We start from the raw sequence: 25,807 nt of genomic DNA, 5'->3' as shown, positions 1-25,807 counted from the left end.
TCTAGAATCAAAATCAATATCGATCCTTCTCTGGTGTCTTATTGGGCTAACAAAGGGATATCGCTTGTTAAACATCTCTATGACGCTGATGATCAACCATTACCTTTTTCTTCCTTAGCGAACCAATTTTCTTTAACTAACTTGGATTTTTATACCTTCCTTAAACTTAAAGTGGCACTTGCTTCTTCCCCCACAATCACCCTCTTTCAACTATGGGTACGGTCTGGACATGTAGCCTCCAAAATTTATAAATTCTTATCATCTTCTTTATTACCTACCCCAACTGTTGCTCAACGGAAATGGTTGCATCATTTTGATCATAGTGTTACGAACCATATCTCTCCTGGTAAGCTTATTGGTAAGCTCTCTCTTCGTAATAAAATTGCCCCTTCACTAATGCAATCTAAATTTTTCTCTATGAATCTCCTTCACTGGACTCCTACTCGCTTGCATTCGCTGAATCTTAAAGAGGATAACTTGTGTTGGAGTTGCAGTTTGTTACCTGGTGATTTCCAGCATATGTTCTTTGGTTGCTTTCTTCTCCAACCCTTTTGGGATCTAATACACAAACATCTTATGCTTATTTTTGGTATTCAGTTCCAACTTTCTTTTCCATTAATTCTTTTAGGTCCATTAGCTTCCCCGGTCCCTCTCCCTTTGGACTCCATGGAACTGAAATTGTTAGACCTGTTGTTAACTGTTGCAGTGAAAGTCATTCTCATGGAATGGAAATCTTTTTCCTCAATCTCTTATCATACTTGGTGGGCTTGGGTTTCCTTTTTACGGAGTGCTCATACTTCAGTTGATCATGCTCATCTTTCTCCTTCCATATCTGGGGGTGTTTGGTTTGCCTTGGATTCGTACATGGATTCAGTCTCGAAAGGGTTGGTTGCTCAATTTCCCTTTGATATGTCTGATTAAATGGTGTTTTCCTTTTTTAGGGAGGTTCTTTGGAAGTCCTTTTTCTCTTTCTCTTGCTCTCATTTCTTTCTTCCTTTCTCTACTTTTTTCCTCTTTTCTATCTTCTCTTCTCCTTCCCTTTTTCCCCTAATTTTTTATCTGATAGTGTTACTTTTGATAGTTATGTCTGCTGAATATTCTTTTTTCTCCTTTAATTGATTTTGTATCTGACTTCAGTAGACCTAGTATATTAGAAATATGCCTCCAGCTAATTATTTTCTGAGCCTCATCTGTTGATTGTAGTTATCTGATTTCAATGGTATCACTAATGTCTGTACCTTATTTCCTTATGTGCTCCTTCAAAATAATAAAATCTTTTGAAATGAAAAAAAAAGCATATTTAAGATGATAATCCAAAAATAATTGCATGCACCCAAATGGATTTGTTCACATAAAATGTGCAGAAAATTTGAATGTATGCAGTAAAAAAGTTTGAGTTAAATCTCTAAAAACGTGTACTGCACATGAGTAACTTACGCTGCCTCAGCGCAAAGTAGGCATTGTCCAATTGTGGGTGCTAAGAAGGGAAGAGGCTGGAAAAAATGGTTGTTGACAAATCAACTTATTTGCACTTGCAAAATCGTATCTACCTACAATATCTAACAATGTGAAAAGGCAATGAGTTTTACACCCACATGGTATAACAACACAAGAAGGATGTTGGTGGATTGTAAAAATGAATACAATGATTGTCCCATTTCAATGGTATAGTCAAGCTTTGAAATTGGACACATGGCAAGCCATTGTGATGTCTCTTCGAGAACTTTAGTTTTTTTGCAGCTGGCTTAGAGACTGCCCATTGCTTACCATTAGCTGTCTTTATTGTCACTCTCACTTGCTTACACCCTTCCTTCCGTTGTCCGTGTTGGCTTGCCCCAGCCACCCTCCGTCTGTTTTCCATATTGGAGAGGCCCACCCTCCCTCCTATTGTCCATTTTGCATTGTCCTACTGTGCATCGTGATGGATAGTCCGCACCATCCTCCCGTTATCCGTGTTTGCTTGCCCTCACACTCCCTCCAGTTGACTTGCCTCCACCCATGTCCATGCTGGCTTACCCACACTCTTGTTTGTGTGGGCTTCACCCCACCCTGCCTCCCGTTATCTGTGATGTCTTTAACCATACTCCCTCCCAGCCATGTTGTGTTGATATCAGCGCTGGATTGCTCTAAACCAGGTGTCTCCGAGTAGCTTGTGAGCTACCAGTAGCTCTTCAGCTACCTGTGAGTAGCTCTCCTGTGTGCAGCCCAGCCTACTAATATACAAGCTTTTGCTAAGTTTAAATATTATATGTATACCAAGATTAAAAAGAATGTTTTCAAGACGAAAATGTGTGTCTTTTCAGAACTCGTGAACTGATGATTGGAAAATAATGGTTGAATTTTAAAAATATATTTAAAGATATTATTTGATTTGGAGAAATGTCTTACTTATATTTTTTCTTGATGCCAGGTGGATTGCAGCTATGGCTTTTATGTATTATCCATGTAATATTTTGATTCAATTTGTGAAAGCCTTTTTTCCTTTGCTGCTCAAATGCTGCCTAATACACTGATGTAATCACTGCTGACAACTTTGGATGGGATGGTTACTTTTACATGGCTAATATTAGTACCTCAGGTTGTTTTCATTGAACCTAAGTAGCTCTCATTATAGAAAAGGTTGAGCTACAAGAATGGGCATCAGAGCATAACATATTTCCCCCTTGTCAGACAGGGTTTTTCAGAGAGATCGGTACAACAACAAACGTATTAGCGATGTTACTACTTATGACAAGCGCGAGCATCCAGGAGCGCGCACTTAGGACCCGGCCCCTCGGCCCTCGCCCCCTCCTCGTTAAGTCTTAGTGGCGGCCGGTCAGCCCATGGGGCGACTGGCTACTTAGTACTTCCGGAGCATTGGTGACGCGTTTCCGGTGGGGCAGAGGGCAGAGACTGGGGACCTATTTAGGTTCCTGAGGGAGGGACCCCAGTCTCTTCGTCCTCTGCTGCAGCGGACCGGTTGCGGGTTCGCAGAAGCGTCCCCCACTTCCCGACCCCTTTTTAGTTTTAACTTCCCTCCATTTTAGTTGTAATGAGTTTAAATTGGGGCGGAGGTCGGAGGATCCTCGTGTGGTGGCGATACAGCACAACCGAGTCCGTGGACAGAGGCGATGAGGAGAAGCGCGTCGAGGTCGAAGGCCGTCCATCTCGCCAGGTAGGGAGTCGGGTGTGCTCGTGGGGCCTGGGCACCCGTTGATTGTCTGCATGCAAGTGAGGGTTCCGGGTCTGCTTCGGTGGTCGGTGGCTGCCGGCAGGGCCCCCGGGCTCGCGGGCTACTTCCTGGGTGACGTGGGCGGGCTGAGAGGGACCGGGTGCGGGGATCTCCGTCCTTCACGAGTGAACAGCGGCGCCCCTTCTCCCGAGTGCGGCTGCTGGCCTGTTTCACCCAAGATCACACGATGGGTCCAGGGCAGGGTTTCTAGATTGGGAGCGAGCTGCATTTTGACACTCCCCGAGGCGGTCATGAATGAGGTGCCACGGAGAAGGCTGACACGCGTGCGTCGCTGCAGCATCGTGGTCTAATTTCGTCCATGGAAGCAAGTGCACAGGGCCACGGCAAATCTCACCACATTTTGTATCAATCTTATAATCACTTTAGGTCTCCAGCTTTTACCGTAAGTGTTGAAAGCTGTACACTGGATACCATTTCCAAAACCCTTGAGATTTAAAGGAGGCCCGAGATAAGTCTATAATTGGAAGGATTCTCGAAGGTCAGTATCAGGTCTCTTGAAAGAGAGGTGACTTGAGTGTTGGTGGAACTTCAGAGGAAAGCAAAGCATAAGGAAGTTAGTCAATGTGATGACTTTATGAGGCTGGTTTTCTTTCTGCTGGGTCCATTGCTCTGCACTAACGGTAGCTATTGAGTGGCTAGGGGCGGGGCAAGAGGGCATAGGACTCACAGGATATATGATGTCACTGCACCATCCCAGAATTATGGATACTCACTGCCAATGAAAGGTGAGCCCTCTGTGCATGGGTTTGAACAGACATTTTGCTATATGTGTGAACCCTGTAAATTATCCGGTCAGTTAGCGGTTGTCCCTCGCTCTAGGATTGCTTGAGAGCTCTACACCTACATTTCATTATCAGTAGTTGGTTGATGAGCTATTCTGTGTTGCATCTTATTTGGGGTTTTTGGCTCTTGTTGGGCAATAGCTGGCTGAGGGATTTTTACAATTAGTGTAACATTTTCTCATTTGTATCTGCAGAGTGAAAGGAGTCCTATGTATGCCAGACACCCTTCTTTGCCACATGGCATCGGCCCCACCATCCTGTGAAATAAATGTTGGCTCTCTGACGCCTCTTGCCAGCCTGCTCTGATGAACACAGTTGTTTGCGAAACTCCTTGTTTTTTCAAATTTAGTAAGAGGAAATAAACCGATAATATTGATAACAAAGGAGATGCTAGAAATAGCAAAAACAGACCATAAGTTGCTTGCTTCCTGTAAATCCACGCGTATCACTTGTTAGGTTCAGAAAGTCACTTCCAGTTAAGCCTGAAGGTTTGGTGCTTAACGTGGTGACCTTTCTAACTAATCAGGATTGGCACCACTTTAGACAAATATAAGCAGCAGGGCTACTTCTACTAAGTCCAGAGAATAGAGAAACCTGCCTTCTGCAGCACGGGGCATCCCCTCGCCGGCAGGCTAATTTATATAGGATACCAGGGAGTTTTTTGGAATTGAGTCCGTATACGACGTTATTGAGGCCCTCATAGTGTAAATATGCTCAGATCTATCCTGGGAATCAAGTTCCGCAAGACAGATACAAGACCTCCCTCATTCTAAAGCCAAAGGGATTGAGCTGATTAAACCCGTAGAGAATTCCTGGATAGTCTCCTGGCAGGGAATTACTAAACCCAAGCTACTCTTCACTTACTCATGCCCACGTACCGTGCTTAGGTTAGGTACTCCGGGGGAGGCGTGTTTCAGTAGCACTGGTTGAGTATTTCTCACCTATGTTAGCATGGTATTTATTTTATATGTGTTAAGCAAATTATGGCACCCGAAACCGTGAGTAAATTGGGATACTGGTAGTCAATTTGTTTTGCCCTAATATCAAGCCTGGGTGACTGTTAAGCGATGCTGGCAATTTCGACATGTCTGTGCCTGACTTTTCTATTTCTCTCCTGTTCATTAGTGTGCCCCGTCAAGGTGGAAGGGGTACTGGAGAGCTTGGCGGTCAAAGAGGCGCTGCTAACTGAGTTTGCCTGTCCGGGGAGGGTCTTTTCCTTGGCAGGAATGGCATGATCAGGCACGATACCACACAGGGCGGAGGGCCCCGGAGCGGGGCCAGTAGCCTGGAATGTCTTGGTGAAGCAGTCCAAGGGGGAATGGGCCAGGTCGCGCTCAGTGAAGGGCCGCTGGTGTCACATTCCGCACCGAATTAGTTTGGTGAGGTGAGGTATCAGAAGGATGGGCCCGGAGCACGGCCAAGAGCCTGGAATGTCTCGGTGAGGCTGGCTTAAGGGGGAATGGGCCGGATTGGGCTCAGCGAAGGGCCGCTCGTGTCACATTCCACACCGAATGGTCTCCAGTAAGGTGATGTATCTCAAAGATGGAGTGCAGTTAGCATGCATTTGCACGGATACCCGGGTTAGAGAATGGGGGTCTTTCATTCAGAGCGCTGGTGGGAAAGATGACGGACCTGTGGGCCCTGGTCACCTTTGTGGCGGTAGAAAGACCTTGGAACAGTAAAATTGACCGACGGAATGGACGGGAGTCCGCCTCGAGTACTCCCTAGGCCAGCACTGAGGGGGGAGACGGTAAGCTCTCCTCGCTGTAAAATATGGCCCCGGCTGGGGAGGCTAGGGCGACAGGTTACGAGCCTCCTGGCTCCCTGGGCAGCCTGGTGGTCTGAGGGCGGGCCCCTGATGAGGGCGGACAAGGATCAGAGGTTTGGGGCCCACTCCTCATGGGCGCAGGTGCGTTGCACCTTGCGTGGATGCTCGGCAGGGAGGATGCGAGCTGGAAGGCCCCTTAGTGCTGGAGGATTAGAATCTTGCTGAAGAAGATATGGAAAGTCAATAATAAAATTGTGTTGATAACTGTAAATAATGAATTTGAAATGTCTTGTCATGTTTATGAAATGTCAATTATTAAACATGGCCGTTTTACACCCACGCAAATCTGTCGATGATTCTAATGTGGGTTATCAGGGTATCTGGAGGGAGCGAGGAGCATGCTGGGGGATCCGGGTCCTATTGACAAGGCAAAATAAACCAAACTAACTCTGCATTTCTGCTTTGTGGATTTTAAAGCGACGTTCGACAACTTCAACCGAGCTAACCTGTGGAGGAAATTGGCTCTCTGGGGAATCTGCTAACACAATTACACTCCAACACATGACTACAGGTTAAGCTAGGCAACGGCTCCCACCTTTCGAGGCGCATATTAACAAACCAAAGGTCTTGAACAGGGTTGTGTGCTCGTACCAATTCTTTTTAATCTTTATACAGCAGACATCAGCCCTAAGTACCTGCAACAAGCATGCCCCTCGATTAGGGGGAGAAGCCATCTCCAGTATGACATATGCGGACGACGATGTTTTAGCAAGCCATACTCAAGTAGGACTGCAATGGCTGCTTAACGCATTGCTTCAACATGCAGCCACAAATTGCCTGGAAGTTAACATCAACAAAACTAAAACCCTGACAATCAATGGGAAAAAACGGTCTCATGCATGGTCCCTGGGCAAAACTCAAATTATGAATACCACCGAGTATACATACTTAGGTGTCAAAATTGACAATGGTGGCCAATTTGTGAAACAGCTTGAGGACATAAAAAGGAAAGGGATGATGATCGCGACAACGCTAAGACAACCTAAAACAAAACTGACTGGACCATTTTTTTCACCACTGCTACGTGTTTACGCAAGCAAAAATTCCACCGCCAATCGCCTATGGCAGCGAAGTGTTGAGAGGAGGGATGCCTTACTGCTGGATACCACATTGGCAAAGGCATACAGAGTTATGCTAAACCTCCCATCATATACCTCTCCAGCACAGATCCGATGTGAGTTTGGACTAACAAAGCAACTGCTTGCACGGCGAGGCTCATACATCAAGTGCTGGCACAAAATCAAGAAAGTGCCCAGGAACACACTGAACCACCAGCTCTGGCAGGAGCTGTGTAATACATCCATCTCACCAGCCAAAGCCTACTTGGAGGAATTATACGATTTATGGGAAATTCCAACAACGCACTCGCGCTTTAAGGATAATGTAAATAAGGTTATCAAGAGACTTTCCTTCATAGAAGATAATGCCACCTTATTACATAGGAGCCATGCATGGATGACTCTGAGCAGCTACAAACTATTTGGCCACAGGCATACTTCGATTTGGGGTATTCCAGGAAGTCAAAAGAATCCTTTTTAAAATACAGGTTAGGAATCCTTCCAGCTATACCACATCTTCCACCATGGCTGAGAGAGAATTGCGGGAAATTATGCAGGCTATGCGGAGTTGGAAACCAAGATTTCGAACATTTAATATGCTCCTGCATTAAGCTAAAAGAGGAAAGGGCAGATCTCCTAAAAAGACACTTTAATGAACGAGGCATATGGACCCGGAGACAAGCAGTGCTTGCCAGCTGTAACCCAAGTGACCTGCAGTTAAATGGGAAGCTAGTCAAGTTCTTGAAACTGGTAGCATCCAAGCAAGGCAAACAACAAAAACTTAAACCTTCCCGAACTCTAATCTCTGCACAGACTCCGGGGGCTCAGCTCTACTCGAACATTCCTGCATTTTTATAATATATCAGAATTATAAAAGAGCACTGACTGAAAAGACTAACTAACCAACATTTTTTTTATTAGAGTGTATTTTTGTAATGGTTTTAATTAATCAAAAACAATAAATGTATTACTTACTTACTTCATTACAGAAAAGGTTGGAGACCCCTGCTCTAATACTCCCTTCCATTACTGCCTTGGCTTACAGTTGTCCATGTTGGCTTGTCCTGACCCTTCTTCCCATCAGGGTCAGACTGGGTTAAATATTAGTCCCGGACACTAAAATAAAAGTGGCCCGTATTAGCAAAATAGTCAGCTGACAAAAGTGGTAATTTGAACAGTAAAAACCAGCTCGACAGGCCATAAAATTGGCTTATAACTGCTAAAAACTGTCCCAGACACTGATCTGTAAGACCAGCCCATTGAGCGCTGCCTGATTGCTGTATAGGCTAGTCTGACCCTGCCTTCCATTGTCTGTGTTGGCTTACCCCCAAACTCCATACCAATTGTCTGTGTTGGCTTGGCCCCACCCTTCTTCCTTTTGCCTTTGTTGGCTTGCCACCACCCTACCTTTATCCACGTAGGCTTGTTCCAACCTGCGCTCCCATTGTCCATGTTCGCATCCCCACGCCCTCCGCACCCATTGTCCATGTTGGCTTGCCACATCTTCCCTACCATTGTCTGTGTTGGCTAGCTATCACCCTCCGTTCCATTGTCTGTGTTGGATTGCCCCCACCTTTTCTCCTGTTGTCTGTGTTTGCTTGCCCCTACCACCCTCCCATTGTCCATGCAGGCTTGCTCCCACCTGCCCTCCCATTGTTCTTGTTGGCTTACCCCGCCCTCCCTACCCATTGTCCGTGCTGGCATGCCATCATCCTCCCTCCCATTGTTTGTGTTGGCTAGCCATCACCCTTCCCCCCCATTGTCCGTGTTGACTTACCCCCACCCTCCCTCACATTGTCTGTGTTGACTTGCCTCCACCCTTATCTCTGTTGCCCTGCTTTAGAACATGGCCAAAATAACATTGACAAAGCCAATATCTCATTTTGCTCATGCTTATTTTCATTTCCTGACAGAGAACAGTTCCTCCACTATTATGAAGATCTACACCTACAAGGAAAAATACAATAAATTTTTTCACATGTGCCTTTTACATAAGAAAGTCCTTGCTTTGGACTTGCAACCAAGGCAAGTTATTTCTGGGTGCATGTATATATCCAAGAACACATTCAAGATTTGCCATGTTGGTACAGGAAATGTTTATGAATCACAGCCGTAAGGACATGATCACCTGTGGCAACTGAATTATATGCCAGGCGCATTTTATATTGGAATACAATTCTATGCAACTTTGCACCTAAGCCATAAATTCTGCGATCTCATTTCACAAACCACTGTGAAATGCATTGGTCCAAGAATGCAATTTTTGTTAAAAGAAAGTTCTGGTAGTTTGATTTCAATTTGCCTGAAGTTGTAATGCCAGAGGCGTGCTGCATTTGACAAAAAAATTATTGCTCAAGTAAATGGAATCGTACATCAATTAAATATTTTTTGAACCTACCAAAGCCTGTCCAATATAATTTCCACCAATATCGGTAATAAGGTAAATTTCCACCGCGAGAACTTCAACATGAAAAGTTTACATTTGTTTTAAATTTTATACTTTTCTCAGAAAAGAAATGCAACTTTAAGTGCACAATTCAAAGAATTGGATTTAGTGGATTTCTTTAACATTTTGTGCAAATGCATCAAGATTTCTCACAGCAGAGCCAGAGATGTTTCCTCATGTTCCCCAATACAAACTCATCGATTTACATTGTGTAATATATTGTTGATCATTTCTTGATACCTTTCTCGCTGTAGTCATCTTCAGGAAATACAAGATGTGTACCACTAACATGTTGGAAGAAAAGAAACAGTAAATCTACTAATTAATTTTCTCTCACGGTTGTAAAACAAGTGTATTCATGTCCTGATGCATCAGACTGCCATACCTCTCCTCCACCAAGAAGTGGAATTAATCTGACCATTGACCGTAGGTTTTATAGCTCTTGATCAGATATATTTCTGGTCATTTTTGTAGTTGGGATACTCCTTTGAGTACATATGTGTAAGATGCACAGCAAACAGATACACCTATTGTAGCAACACTTTTGTACGGTACAGCAGGGTTCTCCAAAGTCGGTCCTGGAGGGCCGAATCCATACCAGAGTTTCAGCATATCCACATTCAGATAAATGGAGTTATCTTAAAAATCTGGTATGAATCCAGCCTTCCAGTACCGACTTTAGGGTACCCTGCTGTATAGTGTACACCAGGTATTGGGCCCATACTGGGGCGGGGAGGGGCAGACATACCACAGACCAGCTTGTTGGTGTGCAAAAGTCCGCTTTATTGGAAACAGGTGCACCTTACAAATACATACCCTTGACCTGTGCCAAACAAAACTAAGCCTCACTAAATATATACTTCCTAACATACCCCACTCCCCCACCCCTAAAATTGGATCCCCCCTGCAACAATTATAAACTTGCAATTTGCAACTTTCCTACCTACCTAACTATATAACTTCTTTATATCTACCCAACTGTAAACCCAAACCTCATAACTCCCCCCTGCACTTTTAGGAAAAACCACCAACACAAAGGACTACAGACAAAACACACCAGCACCTGTTCCAGTGACGAAAACCCCATACAGTAGAACTCCCAATGCACCTGGTCCCAATAATACCAACTCATAAAACCCCCCATCCTACACAATCCTACAACCCAGTAACCACCCCCCACTAAAAGAAACAAAGGGCGGGTGGGAAACAGATAAACCCCCCGGGCACCTACAGCCGGCTGCTGGGTCACTACCACCAAAATGGTGGGTAGTTTACCAAAATGTCTGGCTAAATAAGCTACTAGCCCAAAGGTAGCCCAAGACCAGCCCAACCAGCCCAAAAGGAGCCCACAAGGTCCAACCAGCCCGACTGAGGTGCTGACTGCCCAGATAGCCCAAGACCAGCCCAACCAGCCCAAAAGGAGCCCACAAAGTCCAACCAGCCCAACTGAGGTGCTGGCTGCCCTTCCCCCGGACCAAAATCCCCCGAGAGGGCCAGGCCTTCCGCTGGACGGCCGCCCCTCCCAAAGCCCTATTGGGCCCATACTGGGGTGGGGAGGGGCAGACATACAACAGACCAGCTTGTTGGTGTGCAAAAGGCCGCTTTATTGGAAATAGGTGCGCCTTACAAATACATACCCTTGAACTGTGCCGAACAAAACTAAGCCTCACTAAATATATACTTCCTAACATACCCCATTCCCCCACCCCTAAAATTGGATCCCCCTGCAACAATTATAATAATAATTATAATAAAGAAGCTTATAGAGCGCCTGGTAACGCCATCCCGGCGTGTCCCCGCGCTGTGGAGAAGCAATGGCCTACCCGCAGTTCAGAAACAAAACCACCCTCAATTTCTACTTGACATTACATGGAGAACAAGTGTGTTTTGAGAAGATTCCTAAACCTGGACTCAGAACACTCCAGCCTAAGGGATGTCGGGAGATTGTTCCAGCTTTGTGCGGCTAAGACCCTGAAGGAGCGACCACCCATCCTGGCTTTCTGAAACCTGGGGATAACTAGCTGACCTGACCCTACAGATCTCATCGCCCTGCCTGGTACGTATCTGGTAACCATGTCTCCTAGATAGGAAGGAGCCTTATGCCAGAGAATACGATGGCATATGAGAAGGGATTTAAACAGGATTCGTTTCTTAACAGGAAGCCAGTGAAGGGCTACCAGAGTGGGTTTAGCCAGCGCTCTTCTAGGTAGATTCACAACACTAGCCTAGCTGCGGCGTTTTGTAGAACTTGTAGGCGGCCTAGGATCTTTTCAGACGCTCCCAGATATAATACGTTCCCGTAATCCAAGCGGGGCGTGATGAGCGCCTGAGTCATCGTCTGCCTGGCCTCTAGTGGGAGCAGATCCAAAGTTTTGTTCAATGTTTTTAGCACACCAAAGCATTTCCTTACCAGCCGCCGTATATGAGCTTCATAGGAGAGGGCGGGATCCACCCAAATCCCTAAGTTCTTTGCCTCCTTACAGGGAGTCGGAGTGGGGCCCAAACAAGGTGGCCACCAGGCATCCGTCCAGCTGAGCCTGTTCCTCCCTACCACCAGCATCTCGGTCTTGCCTCCATTTAGCTTTAGGCAGTTCTTATTCATCCAGGAGGCCAGCTCCTGCATGCATGTCCTAAAGTTGGAGGCCTCGACCGAGGGAGACTGGGATAGCGATATCAGCAGCTGAGTGTCGTCAGCATAAGAGACTAACTCCACTCCATATGCCTGTACCACCTCCGCCAAAGGGGCCATATATAAGTTGAACAGGGTGGGACTCAGGGCAGAGCCCTGAGGCACCCCCTGCTCTTAACGCAACCTCAATAGATTGAAAGGAGCCCCGCCGGACCTGGAAACTCCGGCCCGTCAAAAAGGATTATAAACACTAACTTGCAATTTCCAACTTTCCTACCTACCTAATTATATAGCTTCTTATATCTACCTAACTGTAAACCCAAACCTCAGAACTCCCCCCTGCACTTTTAGGAAAAACTGCCACTTGAAAGTCGTCCTAACGGCTTTCGACCCCCCCTTAGGCATCCTGTCTCTTAGGGTATTGGCATACTCCTATGGCCCTATCTAGTGCCTCCTTCAATTGCACAATGTACAACTCCATCCCATACCGAGATAGATGCACCCCGTCTTCCCGAAAAAAGTACATTGCCCCATAGCGTAATTCCGGATGTTCCATCCTACCCAGACCTTCCTTCTTGCAAAACACCTCATCTCCCTGTTAATCTTCCTGCGCACCCTATCTATGGCCGCCGGCTGTTCCGCTCCTCTCCATATCCGCCTCGGTACCAATTCTGACCATATAACATGGCAGCCTGACCACTGGGTGTATAATCAGCACATCTGGACACACTCCCCTCCTGACCACCTTACTCAACGCTGGCAACAGCTCATGCCACCGCATACCCCCTTTCCCTGCCAGTGACAAACAAACAACCTTGGGTCCGATCCGAGATTCAAACACCGTTCCTTTTCCCTTTCTGAACATTCCGCCCGTTTCACGAAGAAATGACCCACAATGAGAATGGACAGGACAGCCTCCTCCGGCCCCGCCACTGTACCGGCAAAGACACATATGTGAGCCACAGAAAAAAACGCCATCAAGCGCGGTCCTCCAACCCCACTCCCCGCAGCTTAATAAACGTCTTATAGGTCCGACTTCCAACGCCCTAAGCGTATAAGTTCCTCCCGCCCCCAACCCTGTCGTGCTGCATCCGTCGCTGCCCCAATGCAGAACGAGTGCGTCCCAAAACCCTCGGGTCCTCACCCATGGCGCGTAGGGCGTGCCGCAGGACCCCGAACAACTGAGGCGCCGTCACCCTGTTATGGTCACCCCGACAGAAAACTTCACCTGACCCCGCCTGCCATGCAGATGCCAACAACCTACCCCAAATTGCCGGCCACACCGCACCTAACTCCACCGGACCCAGCACGACCCACGTCCCTGCCCCCCCGTTGGTCGGTCTGAGAATGTCGCAATCTCACTGCCACTTCCCGGGTCCTCAGTTCCATGTCCCCCCACAGGATCCCAGGCCCCCCCCACTGATCGCCACCAGCTCTGAGACTCAAAAGGCCCCAAAATACATCCATGACATGAGCGTGGAAAACAGCACAGTCTCCTCCCGATTGTGGCAGATGGACGGCAAAAGCAAAATCAAAGTGCCAAATAGACACACAGGGATGGGCCAGCGGCCACACACTCTGGCACCCTTCTCCCGAGCCCAACCTTCAGTGACCAGTTCCCCCGCAGACGGTGCATATCCCCACCACAACTTCCCCATGAAGGCGACAGCTGCCAATTTACCAGCAATCGTCACCTTTGACAGTCCTTTGTCCATCATTCGCAGCATAAACTGCACCACCTGCTCACACTGCCATCAGCGATCGTCCTGCCACACCGCCCCACCATCCCAAAATTACCACCATGCCTGTCCGTACGCTCTCCAGGTAGAAACCGCCACTGACGCTCTTACCAGCTGTACGACCCGGTTTCTCCCACCTGCCATAGCCCCAGCAACACCAGCGTCTTGTGTTTGTCCGCCTCCATGGCTAGCTCATGGAACCTCTGCCACCGTAAACGAGACAAAGCATCCGCAATGTTACTGTCCACCCCGGGAACATGACGAGCTTGAAACAAAATGTCATGCTCCAAACACCTCATAATAAACACCCTCATCAACTTAAGCACCTGCGGGTCCCTGGCGGACTGTCTGTTAATGACCTGTACTATAGCCATGTTGTCTACCTTAAAAATCACCCGCTTGTGATCCAACTCCTGCACCCACACCGTCACTGCCACCACGAGCGGGAAGAGCTCCAAGAAAGCAATGCTCCATCCCCCGTCTTGCCAATGTGGCGGCCATTCCTCCGCACACCACCACCCCTGCAATACAAACCGAAACCGCCCACACCCGCCGCATCCGACGAAATGGTGACATCCCATTCCCATTCTTCCGGGGGCGCCATGGGCACACTATTGAAACGCTCGAGAAAAGCCCGCCACATGCGCAGGTCCTCTTTCGTCCCTGCTGACAAGCAGAGGTGATGATGCGGCAACGTGAGACCAAACAGCGACTGACCCAACCGCCTGCAAAATATACGGCCCGCCTGAATGACGCGACACGCGAAATTCAGATGACCCAATAGAACCTGGACCTCACACACCGTCACCTTCTGTTTCCTCAACATGCCACCCACCAATGCCACCATAAGCACCTTCTTGTCCTCCGGCAGGCGTGCTTCCATGGCCACGGCATCGAGCTCTATGCCCAGAAATGACAGCACTGTACTGGGACCCTGCGTCTTCTCTGGCACCAAGGGCACACCCAGGTAACCCATGAGTTCTGTAAAACCGTCCAGCTGCTGCTGGCAGCCCGCCGAACCAGGCCGTCCCACCAAGAAGAAGTCATCTAGGTAGTGCGTCACTGTAGCCTTACCTGTGTGCCAGAAAAAAGCCCACTGCAAAAAGGTACTGAAGCGCTCAAAGAAAGTTCACGAGATCGAACACCCCATGGGCAGCGCCTTATCAACAAATATGTCCCCGTCAAACTGGATCCCTAACAACTGGTGATCTTCCGGATACACCGGCAGCAGCCTGAATGCCGACTTGATGTCGCATTTTGCCATGAGGGCTCGCACACTCACTGACGCCACTAGCCGCCGTGCCACATACACAGACGAGTATGACACCGAGGTCAGCTCCGTCAATATGTAATCATTTACCAACCTCCCTTCCGGCCACCGAGCAATCTGAAGACCCTCATTACTCAAACGGAAACCCTCCTGGAACCCCCGGCGCAAAACACCCGCGTCTTCGGTCCGTGGATAAGACGCCAAGAGGGTCTCCAGCCGCTCCAGCCTAACCGGCATAAGAGCCTTTCCCCAGCGCATCTGACCCCCCTGTTCTCCCCTGCCCCCAGTCTGTGTCCCTGCTGTCGCAGGCTGCTGTCCCTGCGGACCGCCTCCAACCCCCCAGCAGTGTACCACCAGGTGGCGCTTCCCACACTTGGAGTACTCATGCCGAAAGTGGAAATACTGTCTGCCACAAGCGCCCTTGTTGTAGTCCCAACATGCTCCGATCGCGGCATTCATGAAACCCCCCTCTTGCCCCACCTGCCCACGGGTGGGGTGAGCCTGAAAGGGACGAAGCGCCAGCGGCAAGCCGCTGGCCGTGTAAATGGTCCTACCAAACTTCGCTCCCCCCATCGTCTAGTGGTACAGGTCTGCATCACTCTCACCCCACTTTGCGTCCGGGTCCCCCGCCAATCGTGCCCAAAACTCCTCGTCATAGTGCGACCATGCGTATCCCCTATACTTGACCTGCGCCCTTTGGATCACGTCCATGTATTTGATAAGCGCGACGGCCCGCTCTGGGTACTTCTCACAGTACACTCTGGCGAATATCAAAAACCCCGCCGACCAATTTTCTATGGTCAAAGGCACCTTGGCCTCTTCGCCAATTCCTGCTCCTCCTCTTTCGATCCCTCCTTTGCCGTCAGCTCACGATGTAGGAGCTTCAAAATATCACCGTAATCCCCTTTCCAAATCTTCTCCTTGGTGGACAAGGACATCACGGGGTCTGCAAAATATACGGCCCGCCTGAATGACACGACACGCAAAATTCAGATGACCCAATAGAACCTGGACCTCACACACCATCACCTTCTGTTTCCTCAACATGCCATCCACCAATGCCACCATAAGCACCTTCTTGTCCCCCGGCAGGCGTGCTTCCATGGCCACGGCATCGAGCTCTATGCCCAGAAATGACAGCACTGTACTGGCGCCTTATCAACAAATATGTCACCGTCAAACTGGATCCCTAACAACTGGTGATCTTCCGGATACACCGGCAGCAGCCTGAATGCCGACTTGATGTCGCATTTTGCCATATGGGCTCCCACACCCACTGACACCACTAGCCGACGTGCCACATACACGGACGAGTATGGCACCGAGGTCAGCTCTGTCAATATGTAATCATTTACCAACCTCCCTTCCGGCCACGACAGATGCTGAATCAGGCGAAAGTGCCCCGGCTCCTTCTTCGGCACCACGCCGATAGGTGAAATATTCAAGTCCTGAATGGGCGCCTCCCGAAAGGGGCCCGCCATCCGCCCCTCTGGCACCTCCTTAAGCAACTTGTCCCGCACCACCGCCTTGTGCGCGTGGACCGATTTCAAATTCTCCGTCCACCGAGCAATCTGAGGACCCTCATTACCCAAACGGAAACCCTCCTGGAACCCCCGGCACAAAACACCCGCGTCTTCGGTCCGTGGATAAGACGCTAAGAGGGTCTCCAGCCGCTCCAGCCTAACCGGCATAAGAGCCTTTCCCCAGCGCATCTGACCCCCCGTTCTCCCCTGCCCCCAGTCTGTGTCCCTGCTGTCGCAGGCTGCTGTCCCTGCGGACCGCCTCCAACCCCCCAGCAGTGTACCACCAGGTGGCGCTTCTCACACTTGGAGCACTCATGGCGAAAGCGGAAATACTGTCTGCCACAAGCGCCCTTGTTGTAGTCCCAACATGCTCCGATCGCGGCATTCGTGAAACCCCACCCTTGTCCCACCCGCCCACGGGTGGGGTGAGCCTGAAAGGGCCGAGGCGCCAGCGGCAAGCCGCTGGCCGTGTAAATGGTCCTGCCAAACTTCGCTCCCCCATCGTCTAGTGGTACAGGTCTACATCACTCTCACCCCACTTTGCGTCCGGGTCCCCCGCCAATCGTGCCCAAAACTCCTCGTCATAGTGCGACCATGCGTATCCCCTATACTTGACCTGCGCCCTTTGGATCACGTCCATGTATTTGATAAGCGCGACGGACCGCTCTGGGTACTTCTCACAGTACACGCTGGCGAATATCAAAAACCCCGCCGACCAATTTTCTATGGTCAAAGGCACCTTGGCCTCTTCGCCAGTTCCTGCTCCTCCTCTTTCGATCCCTCCTTCGCCGTCAGCTCACGATGTAGGAGCTTCAAAATATCACCGTAATCCCCTTTCCAAATCTTCTCCTTGGTGGACAAGGACATCACGGGTTCCCAATCAGAACTGAAGGACCTCTGCCCCGTCCCCCGGCGGCCGTTTCGACCCTTCGGGGTGGGGCTGGCAGTGACCTGCCGCCCGCCTCTCGTAGGGCTCTATCTCCCGGTCCCTCGTGGGAGCACGACCGCCCGCATAAAGCAGAGCCGGCCCATCCTCTCGGCGGTTTGGAGCCGTATGCTGCTCTCCCGAGCACCTCACCAGCCGTTCCTGTGGGGAGAAATAGGTGGAGTCTAGTATGCCGGGGTTCATACGACTCTATGGCCCTTTAGAACCCCCCGCTTCCCCCCATGCCCCACCTGTCCCTCTCCCCCATCCTGCTGAATGCCCCCGTTGACGCGCCGGGGTGTCCTGCCACCTCCCCCACTCCCTACCAGGGTCCCGCCAACCCCACCCCTCCTCCCCCCAACTGCCCTCCTCCTCCTCCCCCGCACTCCAAACCAACAATTCCAATTCCCGCCGCACCGACCCCCCCACCCCACTGATCCCCCTGTGCCTCACCCGATCCCCCCCTCTCAGGCCCCCATCTGCCCCAACCCCCCCACCCTCCAAGGTCCGTCAGTCCAGGTCGGCCCCCGCCCTCTCACCCCCCAATTGTTCACTCTCTCATATGTGGGCATCCCCGTTAGGCCCTGCCCCCACCGCCGAGCACCCCCCTCCCCTCCCGTGCCGCAACTCCAGCTGCTGTGACTATTTTCAGAGCTCCCAACCCCTTCCACGAACGTAATCTGTGGCCGTGGGCCATGCCCCGCCTCCCCCCACCCCCTGTGCGCCGCCTCAGCAAACATGCAGCCGAGCTGAACACTCACCCCTTCTCCACGGCCCCACCCTCCTCCCCCGCACCCAAACGCCGTCGAACACGTGGCGGCTCCATCGCCAGCACAGCCGCCGTGGCGTTGCTCGCCGCACGCCGTGGCGGCCTTACCTTCACACCGGGCCGCAGCAGGTCCGTGTGGCCCGCTTCTTCTAAGAGGCGGAGGGCCTCCAGCACCTTCGGATCTTTGTACGCCGACATTGCCAGAGTCACTGCAGTCTCAGACGTCGCTCAAGGAAAAGCAGTGCGCCCGCAATACAGTGACTAAGAGGAGCTCGCCGAAAACCGTGCCCAGGCCAGCCAGTCACCGCCACGAGGCCCACGCAGGACAGACGGCTCCCAGTAAGTCAAACTTCCACCCGCGACAGGGAAGCCTTCAGTACACAACCACAGCCAACTAACACAGGCAAAACACCAAGCCAAGTCACAGGCCACAAAACCCAAACAGAGAAACCAAACATATAAACCTCCAGGACACCTACAGCCGGCTGCTGGGTCACCACCACCAAAATGGTGGGTAGTTTACCAAAATGTCCAGCTAAATAAGCCACTAGCCCAAAGATAGCCCAAGACTAGCCCAACCAGCCCAAAAGGAGCCCACAAAGCCCAACCAGCCCAACTGAGGTGCTGGCTGCCCCTCCCTCCCGGGCCAAAATCCCCCGGGAGGGCCAGACCTCCCGCTGGTCGGCCGCCCCTCCCAAAGCCCTATTGGTAAACCATAGCCTGACTCTAGTTGATGCAATACTTACAGCTATTGGCTCAGGAAATCTTAGTGATTTGGGACTTCAACTTATGGGCCAGCATACCTGAGAACAAAAATCAATAGGAAATATAGAAACTCTAGGCATAATCAACTTGTGAACAACTCAACCTACTCAACCAGGCCCTTATTTAATTAATTTTTTACACACACATTCACACATAAGGTTTTGAAGTGTGGCAGGGATTCTGCTAGAAAACAGAACATGCCTTTAGAGAACAATATGTTAGAAAGTAGGGACGGAGTCTTTCTCCCACATCAGTACCTGTGGTTGTATGGCATTACAACACAGGCTTTTACCCCGCATGCCATCACAATGCGTGGATTACAACGAAAGTCGTTACAACGACTTTTGCTGGAGGGCGCTGGATAGTGGTATAGTTAAATTTTCTATTCCAACTCCAGCCCACGTTGACAGTAGGGAAGGTGTTGGACAGAAAATTAAACTATTCCCTATCCAACAGCGCCCTCCAGCGAAAGTCGTTGTAACAACTTTCGTTGTAATCCCCGCGTGGTAATGGCAGTGCGGGGTAATCCCCGCGTTGTCATGGCTGTTCTCTGTACCTGTAGGCCCAAATTCGGATAGATACAGTGCCTCACCTGAACTCCTAACCTTTCCAGAGTAACAGATGATTTCGGCAAACCTAGAACATGAGCCTCCAGTCACCAAGGGAACTGTAGAAACATATTCTCACCTTTCATTCTCACTAATGGATGTCCATAGTAAACAAAAGAAATACAGAAAGGAATCTTACAATGAATTTATTGAAACTATTGTAGTCTATTTTAAAAAAAAAAAAACATTTTTATTAGCATTTTGAAAACAGTGCGATACAATGTCACTCGGCAATATAAAACACGGCATGCATTTGAGTTTGGGATCAGAATCCTTGTGAGTACATCATTAACATAAGAGCTGAACAGTATACATGGTAAATCATGAGCTGCGGGGTGCACCCCGGGTGGAGCCTTACTATTCGGTATCAGAGCCAGTGTCATCTTCATCAGAAGGTGGGTCGCAAATGTCCCCTCTAGATTTATTCCATGACCCCCACACCCTTTTCCACTTCTTAGGACATCTTCTGTTCCGGTACACAGCCCGTTCTGCAATCATTGCAGCGTCCATGTCCTGTTTCCAGGTCGCTATGGATGGTGGTAACCCCCCACCCCACCTTTGTGCTATATTCCTCTTCGCCACCATCATACCTATTGTCATCCAGTTTTGTCCATAGAGCGTTAGCTCATTGGGCTCCCACACGTTTAGGAGGCATCGTTTGGGATCTGGGAGTATAGAGAGGTCCTCCGATTGTGACATGGTGCGCATCACTTGTGCCCAATATTGCGCAATTCGGGGGCATTCCCATATTGTGTGGTAGAAGTCCCCTATGTCCCCGCATCCCCGCAGACAGTAGGGGTGTGCTACCCTATTCATCTTGTGTAGTGCATCTCTTGTGTAGTATGACCTGTGTAATATACGGAGTTGTACAAGGCGCAAACGTGGGGGGATACCTATTTCTTTCGGGGATGAAATCGCCTCCTGCCACTCTGTGTCATCCATGTCGCCGCAGTCATGTACCCATTTCTTTCGCAGGGCCTCTAGGGGGTCAGGTAGATTATTTACAAGTTTTCTGTAGGTTAGCGATGTTGCTCTTGAAGGCATAAAGTCTGTCAGCAATCTGTCCTCTAGCGGGGACGCCTCTGGGATATCTGTACCAGGTTTGAACACCGTTGTCAAGGCATGACGTATCTGTGTATATCTGAAGTGCTCGGTCGGTGCTAGCTCATATTGCTGTTGTAGTGGTTCAAAAGGGAGTACGTGCCCTCTCTGCCACAGGTCTCCAATGGTGGAGATGCCAATTGCATCCCAACGTTCGAAGCCCTTGGAGTGCCGCAGGTGCCCTAGTCGTTTTATGTCCCATAACGGGGTGAGTTGCGTTAGCACTCCCCGCCATTTCAGTCTGCGCAACGCCGCGTGCCACACGGTGAGAGTGTGCCGCAGTGGGCCGATTTTCGACGCTACTAGCGATGTATCGTACAGGGGAGTCAGCATTCCGGAGAATCCCAACTGCGCCCTGTCCGCCTTCAGGGCCGGCTCAGACTGGGGAAGATGAAGCCATTGATTAATAACCTTCAGCTGTGACGCCCAGTAGTACAGGAGCACATCTGGGAGTGCTATGCCTCCGTCGTACCAGCCACGCGTGAGTTTGGCTTGCGCTATTCGGGCGGGTTTAGAGCCCCACAATAGCACCGAGATTTGTGCTGTGATGGTTTTAAAGTACGCAGGGGGGACAGGATAGGGCGTGTTTTCTAGAGCGTAGAGAAAGCGGGGCAGGGCCATCATTTTGAAGAGGGCAGCCTTGCCCAGCAATGTCAGCGGCAGCGACTCCCAGTGACGAATGTCACGTTTGAGTCGGTCAAGGGGGGGCTGAAGGTTCTGCCTATGGAAGGACGCAGGGTCAGCTGTAACGTGTATCCCTAAGTATTTAAACCCGTCGACCGAGATCTGCAGCGGGCAGGTGCTCGGCAGGCTCGGCGCTGGACCGCTCAGTATGTACATAGTAGATTTGGACCAGTTGATCGAGTAGCCGGAAGCCCGACCATAGACCGTGAAAACATCTAATAGTGTGTTAATCGAGCGCCTGGGTGCAGTGAGGTAGACAAGCACGTCGTCGGCGTATAAGGAAATTTATCTTCCAAGTCATCCGTCCAGCGGATGCCCTTGATCGTTGGTTCCCACCTTATCCATTCAGCCAAGGGTTCCAAGACCATGGCGAACAGCAGCGGGGAGAGTGGACAGCCCTGGCGCGTGCCTCTATGTAAGGGAAAATCCTCAGAGATATGGCCATTCGCCGCCACATGAGCCATCGGTCTTGCATATAACAGTCGGATCCAGGAGCAGAATTTCTGGCCGAAAGCGAAGTGACGTAAGACCGCAAATAAAAAGGGCCAGTGGACAGTGTCGAACGCCATATGGGCGTCAAGGGACAGTATCACTGCGGGTTCTAACAGATATTTTGCCCGTGCCAGTGCACCATGCACTCTGCGCAGGTTGAGGGCCGTGTTTCTGCCCGGCATAAACCCGGATTGATCTTTATGTATGAGTTTGGGCAGATAAGGCGTGAGGCGCTGCGCCAACAGTTTCGCAAGTATTTTTGCCTCCGCGTTAATGAGGGAAATTGGGCGATATGACGTACATTGGTCCGCAGGTTTCCCTGGTTTGAGGATCGCCACTATCGTGGCCGTTCTGTTGCTTATATAAGTCTACTGGTATCCCGTTGGGCCCCAGCGCTTTACCCGTCTGTAGGGCTGTAATCGCCAGCTGTATTTCCTCTGTTGTTAAGTCTACGTCTAAGGCCCGCGTCTCCTCCTCAGTCAATACTGGCATTTTGAGATCTTTGATGTAAGTGTATGCCTCGTCTTCCGAGATCTTAGACGCGGACGCGTATACTGTTTTGTAGTGAATCGCCAACGCCTGTACTATCGCACCAGGATCCCTAATGGGGACATCGCCCTGTACCGTCAGTTGCGCTATCCACCTGTCGCGTCTGTCTCGTCTGTCCAGCCAGGCCAGTAATTTGCCCGCTTTGTCCCCCATCTCGTAAACCCTGTGTCGTGTGGCAGCTAATTGCAATCGGACCTTTTCCGCGAGGTGAGCTTTGTGATGTTGTTGAGCTATTCGCAAAGCGCGGGTTGTAGTGGGGTTTGGATCTTCCGCATGCCGCGCCTCAGCTTCCGTCACTGCTGTCTCTAGGGTTAACTGCTCCGCCTGCCCTTCCCGCTTAAGCGCTGTGAAGGAGACTATCGCACATCCCCGAATTACTGTTTTGTAAGCCTCCCATAGAGTGGCAGCTGAGGACACCGAACCCGTGTTGTCCCTGAAGTATTGTTTGGTTCCCACTTTTAACTCCTGTTTGACCTTAGAATTATGCAGATGTGATGCGTGGATAGGATAAATCCGGCGCCGCGTGGGTTGGTGATGTGTATAGGTAAGTAGTAGGGGGGAGTGGTCTGAAATGCCTCGTGGCCTTATCTCTATTCTGGAGACAGTACCAGGCCCACCCGGCGAGCTAAGAAAATAATCGAGCCTGGTGAGAGTGTTGTGTACGTCAGAGTGGTATGTGTATTGTCGGCCCTGGGGGTTGTACTTCCTCCACTGATCTTCCAGTCCCATCGCAGTCATGAACTCTGCCAGGCGCGTTGCGCCAGCTGGGGCCGATTTCGGAGGAACCCTGTCCTGCAGGCTGTTAGCTATCAGATTGAAATCTCCCCCCAGAAGTAAACCTCCCTCGGGGAGCCCTAGTATGAAAGTGTTAAGGTCCGCTAGGGCTGCTGCCTGTAGCGCAGGAGGAATGTATACTGAGACGATGTTGATGGGTTGTCCCTCCCACTGCGCGTGTATAGCGGCAAATCTTCCTGCCGTATCTGACTTGGCAGACTGGACAAGTAGGGGGAACCGCTTCTTAACTAGGACGCCTACTCCCCTTGACCCAGAGGTAAACTCAGAATGTATCATCATCTGGAAACCCCAGCGATCCATAGCTTTCACTGCCGTACCAGTGAGGTGTGTTTCCTGCAGGAGGACCACCGCAGCCCCTTCCCTTTTGATGTGTTTCAGGACCAGTCCCCTCTTGACCTTGTCCCCCAGGCCCCGGACATTCCAGGAAAGTATCGACAGTGACGGCGTCACAGTAGTCCCACCTCCCCGTCCAGTCGAGAGCGTGTCAGCCCCCATCATCCTGGATCTGAGTGCTCAGCAGACAAGTAATCGATTCTGTAAATCCCAACAGCATGCCTAACAGAGTAGTCAAATGCATTGCTACAATGAAAACCAAAACTAACAACGTAAAACAGTCCCTCCTCCCCTCCCCCCTCCCTGCCTCCCTGCCTCGCGGACTCCAAACTGCCCGCCACCCCAACTCAGCAGAGTGCTTACTACCCCAGTCAAAGGACAACGTTGCTTACAAGAGCTTGAGGGGGGGTGAAAGTACAAGGGGGACCAGTAGCCCCCAACAGTTTTAGTGTCCCAGTTCACTTTTAAAGTCTTAGTAGTACACCAAGGAGGTGAGTGTCCAAAAAGGACTGGTTCAACGCCTCCGCGACAGTTCTCAATCATAAGAAAAATAAAAAGGTTTAGACACTTCCCTTAATGCCGCAGGAGTCAGTCACCAGAGTCCTCGATTGGGCCCGTCTCAGCCTTCTCCTCCAGCCCATCCACGACATGCTCGCCGGACTGGTCTTGTCTCCTTCGCCTGTTGTTCTGCTTGCCCGAGCCCTCCGCCGGTCTCCATCCCTCGAGCCAGTCGTGTGCCTCCTCCGGCGTATCGAAGAACCAAGTTTTTTTCTCAGCTACCACCCTTAGGCGCGCCGGGAAGAGCATGGAGTACGGCAGCTCACGTGATCTTAGTGTCTTCTTCACCTCTATAAAACTTCTCCGTTTCGCCGCCACCGCCGTCGTGTAGTCAGGAAAAATTAAAACTTCAGAGTTCTGTATGCGTATGGGCGGCGCGACCCTCGCCGTTTGTAAGATGGCATCGCGATCCCTAAAGTTGAATATGCGCGCCACAACAGGTCTTGGTCGGGCCCCTGAGCGGGGACGCCCCCCCGGGACTCTGTGCGCCCGCTCCACCGAAAAGAAGTTGGAGAGGCCTTTAGGCTGCAGCACTTTCCTTATTAGGTCTTCCACATAGAGGTCCATGGCAGGCCCCCCCTCCGATTCTGGCAGGCCAATAAGGCGGATATTATTGCGCCTGGAGCGCCCTTCCTGGTCATCCATCTTGTCTGTCAGTATTTTATTGTCTTCTTCCAAGCGCGCCACTCTTTTCAATAGCGATGCCGTGTCAGATGTAAGTGTTGTAGTGATCTGTTCAACTGTTGTCACTCTCGCCGACATCTTCTGTAGATCCGCCCGCAGGAGCGTGACGTCCGTGGAGATGGAGCCCACCGTGGTCTGCACCTGCGTCAGGGCCGCCATAATGTCTTCCAGGGTTATGGCCGAAACCGCGCCACCCTCCGCACCCTTTACGCTGGTCCTTTTTTGCTCCGGCAACGGCGGAAAATCTTTGGCATAGGCAAATTTGTCCAACTTGCTTTGCTGGGTCCCTCGGTTGCCCCTGCCGCCCATTGCGGTTCCAAGCAAGGGGGGGGGGGATGTGCCGCAGATCGGGGTCGGGTCGGTTGGTAGGGGGGTAAAAGTCTGCCCCTCCACGTGTCGTCCGGCGTCTCACAGGGATGCCAGTCCCAGGTTATCTTTCACCGCTGCTGTGTCACTGTGGATCAAGGGGTCAGGGGTCCCCCTCGCTCTGCGTGTATGCTGGCCCCTGCGTTGTTAGCCGGAGGAATCCCGCCACTGCGGGTTGTGGCCGAGTGTGCGCTACGCCTCTGCTGGATCTGATGGGGACATCAGTCCCAATGTCCAATATGCCACTGTGAAGCAGGGGGAGGTCGTAATGCACCCCGGGACTGGCGTGTAAGTTGTCCTCCGATGTGGACACTGGAAGAAGCTCACCACCGCAGGCCGCGGCGGGCCGACAGGGCCACGAGTCAGGCCTCCGCCGGGCCCGGTGGGGCTAGCAAGCCTCGGTCTCTGTTGCCGTCTTTGCGCCGCTGGGGGGTCGAAGTGTATAGCGCGAGTGGCCCTCCGCGAAGGATGCAGGCGGGGTTCCGGCACTCCCGGGTGCGGTGGGACCTCAAGGGTCGTGCGTCAATCTACCGCCGGGACCGGTGATGCCAGCGGCCACCGGCGGCTCGGAATCAGTCTCTCCAACGGGAGCTGGAAGGCAGCGGGCTCCCCGTGTGTTCCTCAAGGGGCCGATGGCAGGCAGGGGGGAGGGCGCGGGGGGGGAAAGCCAG

General features: G+C 50.9%; 1 protein-coding gene across 2 annotated transcripts in view; it reads right to left on the bottom strand.

Annotated features, from left to right (window-relative positions):
• Window positions 1-25,807, bottom strand: part of LOC144771527 (uncharacterized) — a 280,734-nt gene that overhangs the window by 127,551 nt on the left and 127,376 nt on the right. For both annotated transcript variants that reach the window (XM_078655941.1, XM_078655936.1), the window contains exon 3: window positions 7,880-8,016. In XM_078655941.1, the coding sequence (XP_078512067.1) occupies window positions 7,880-7,927 (48 nt within the window). In that variant the 5' untranslated portion in view covers window positions 7,928-8,016. The remainder of the gene's footprint in view (window positions 1-7,879; window positions 8,017-25,807) is intronic.

This window comes from Lissotriton helveticus, chromosome 1_1 (genome assembly GCF_964261635.1).
Source record: "Lissotriton helveticus chromosome 1_1, aLisHel1.1, whole genome shotgun sequence".
Classification (NCBI taxonomy): Eukaryota; Metazoa; Chordata; class Amphibia; order Caudata; family Salamandridae; genus Lissotriton; species Lissotriton helveticus.
Note: the sequence above shows the minus strand (reverse complement) of the source record. Positions and strands in the feature narration are given on the sequence as shown.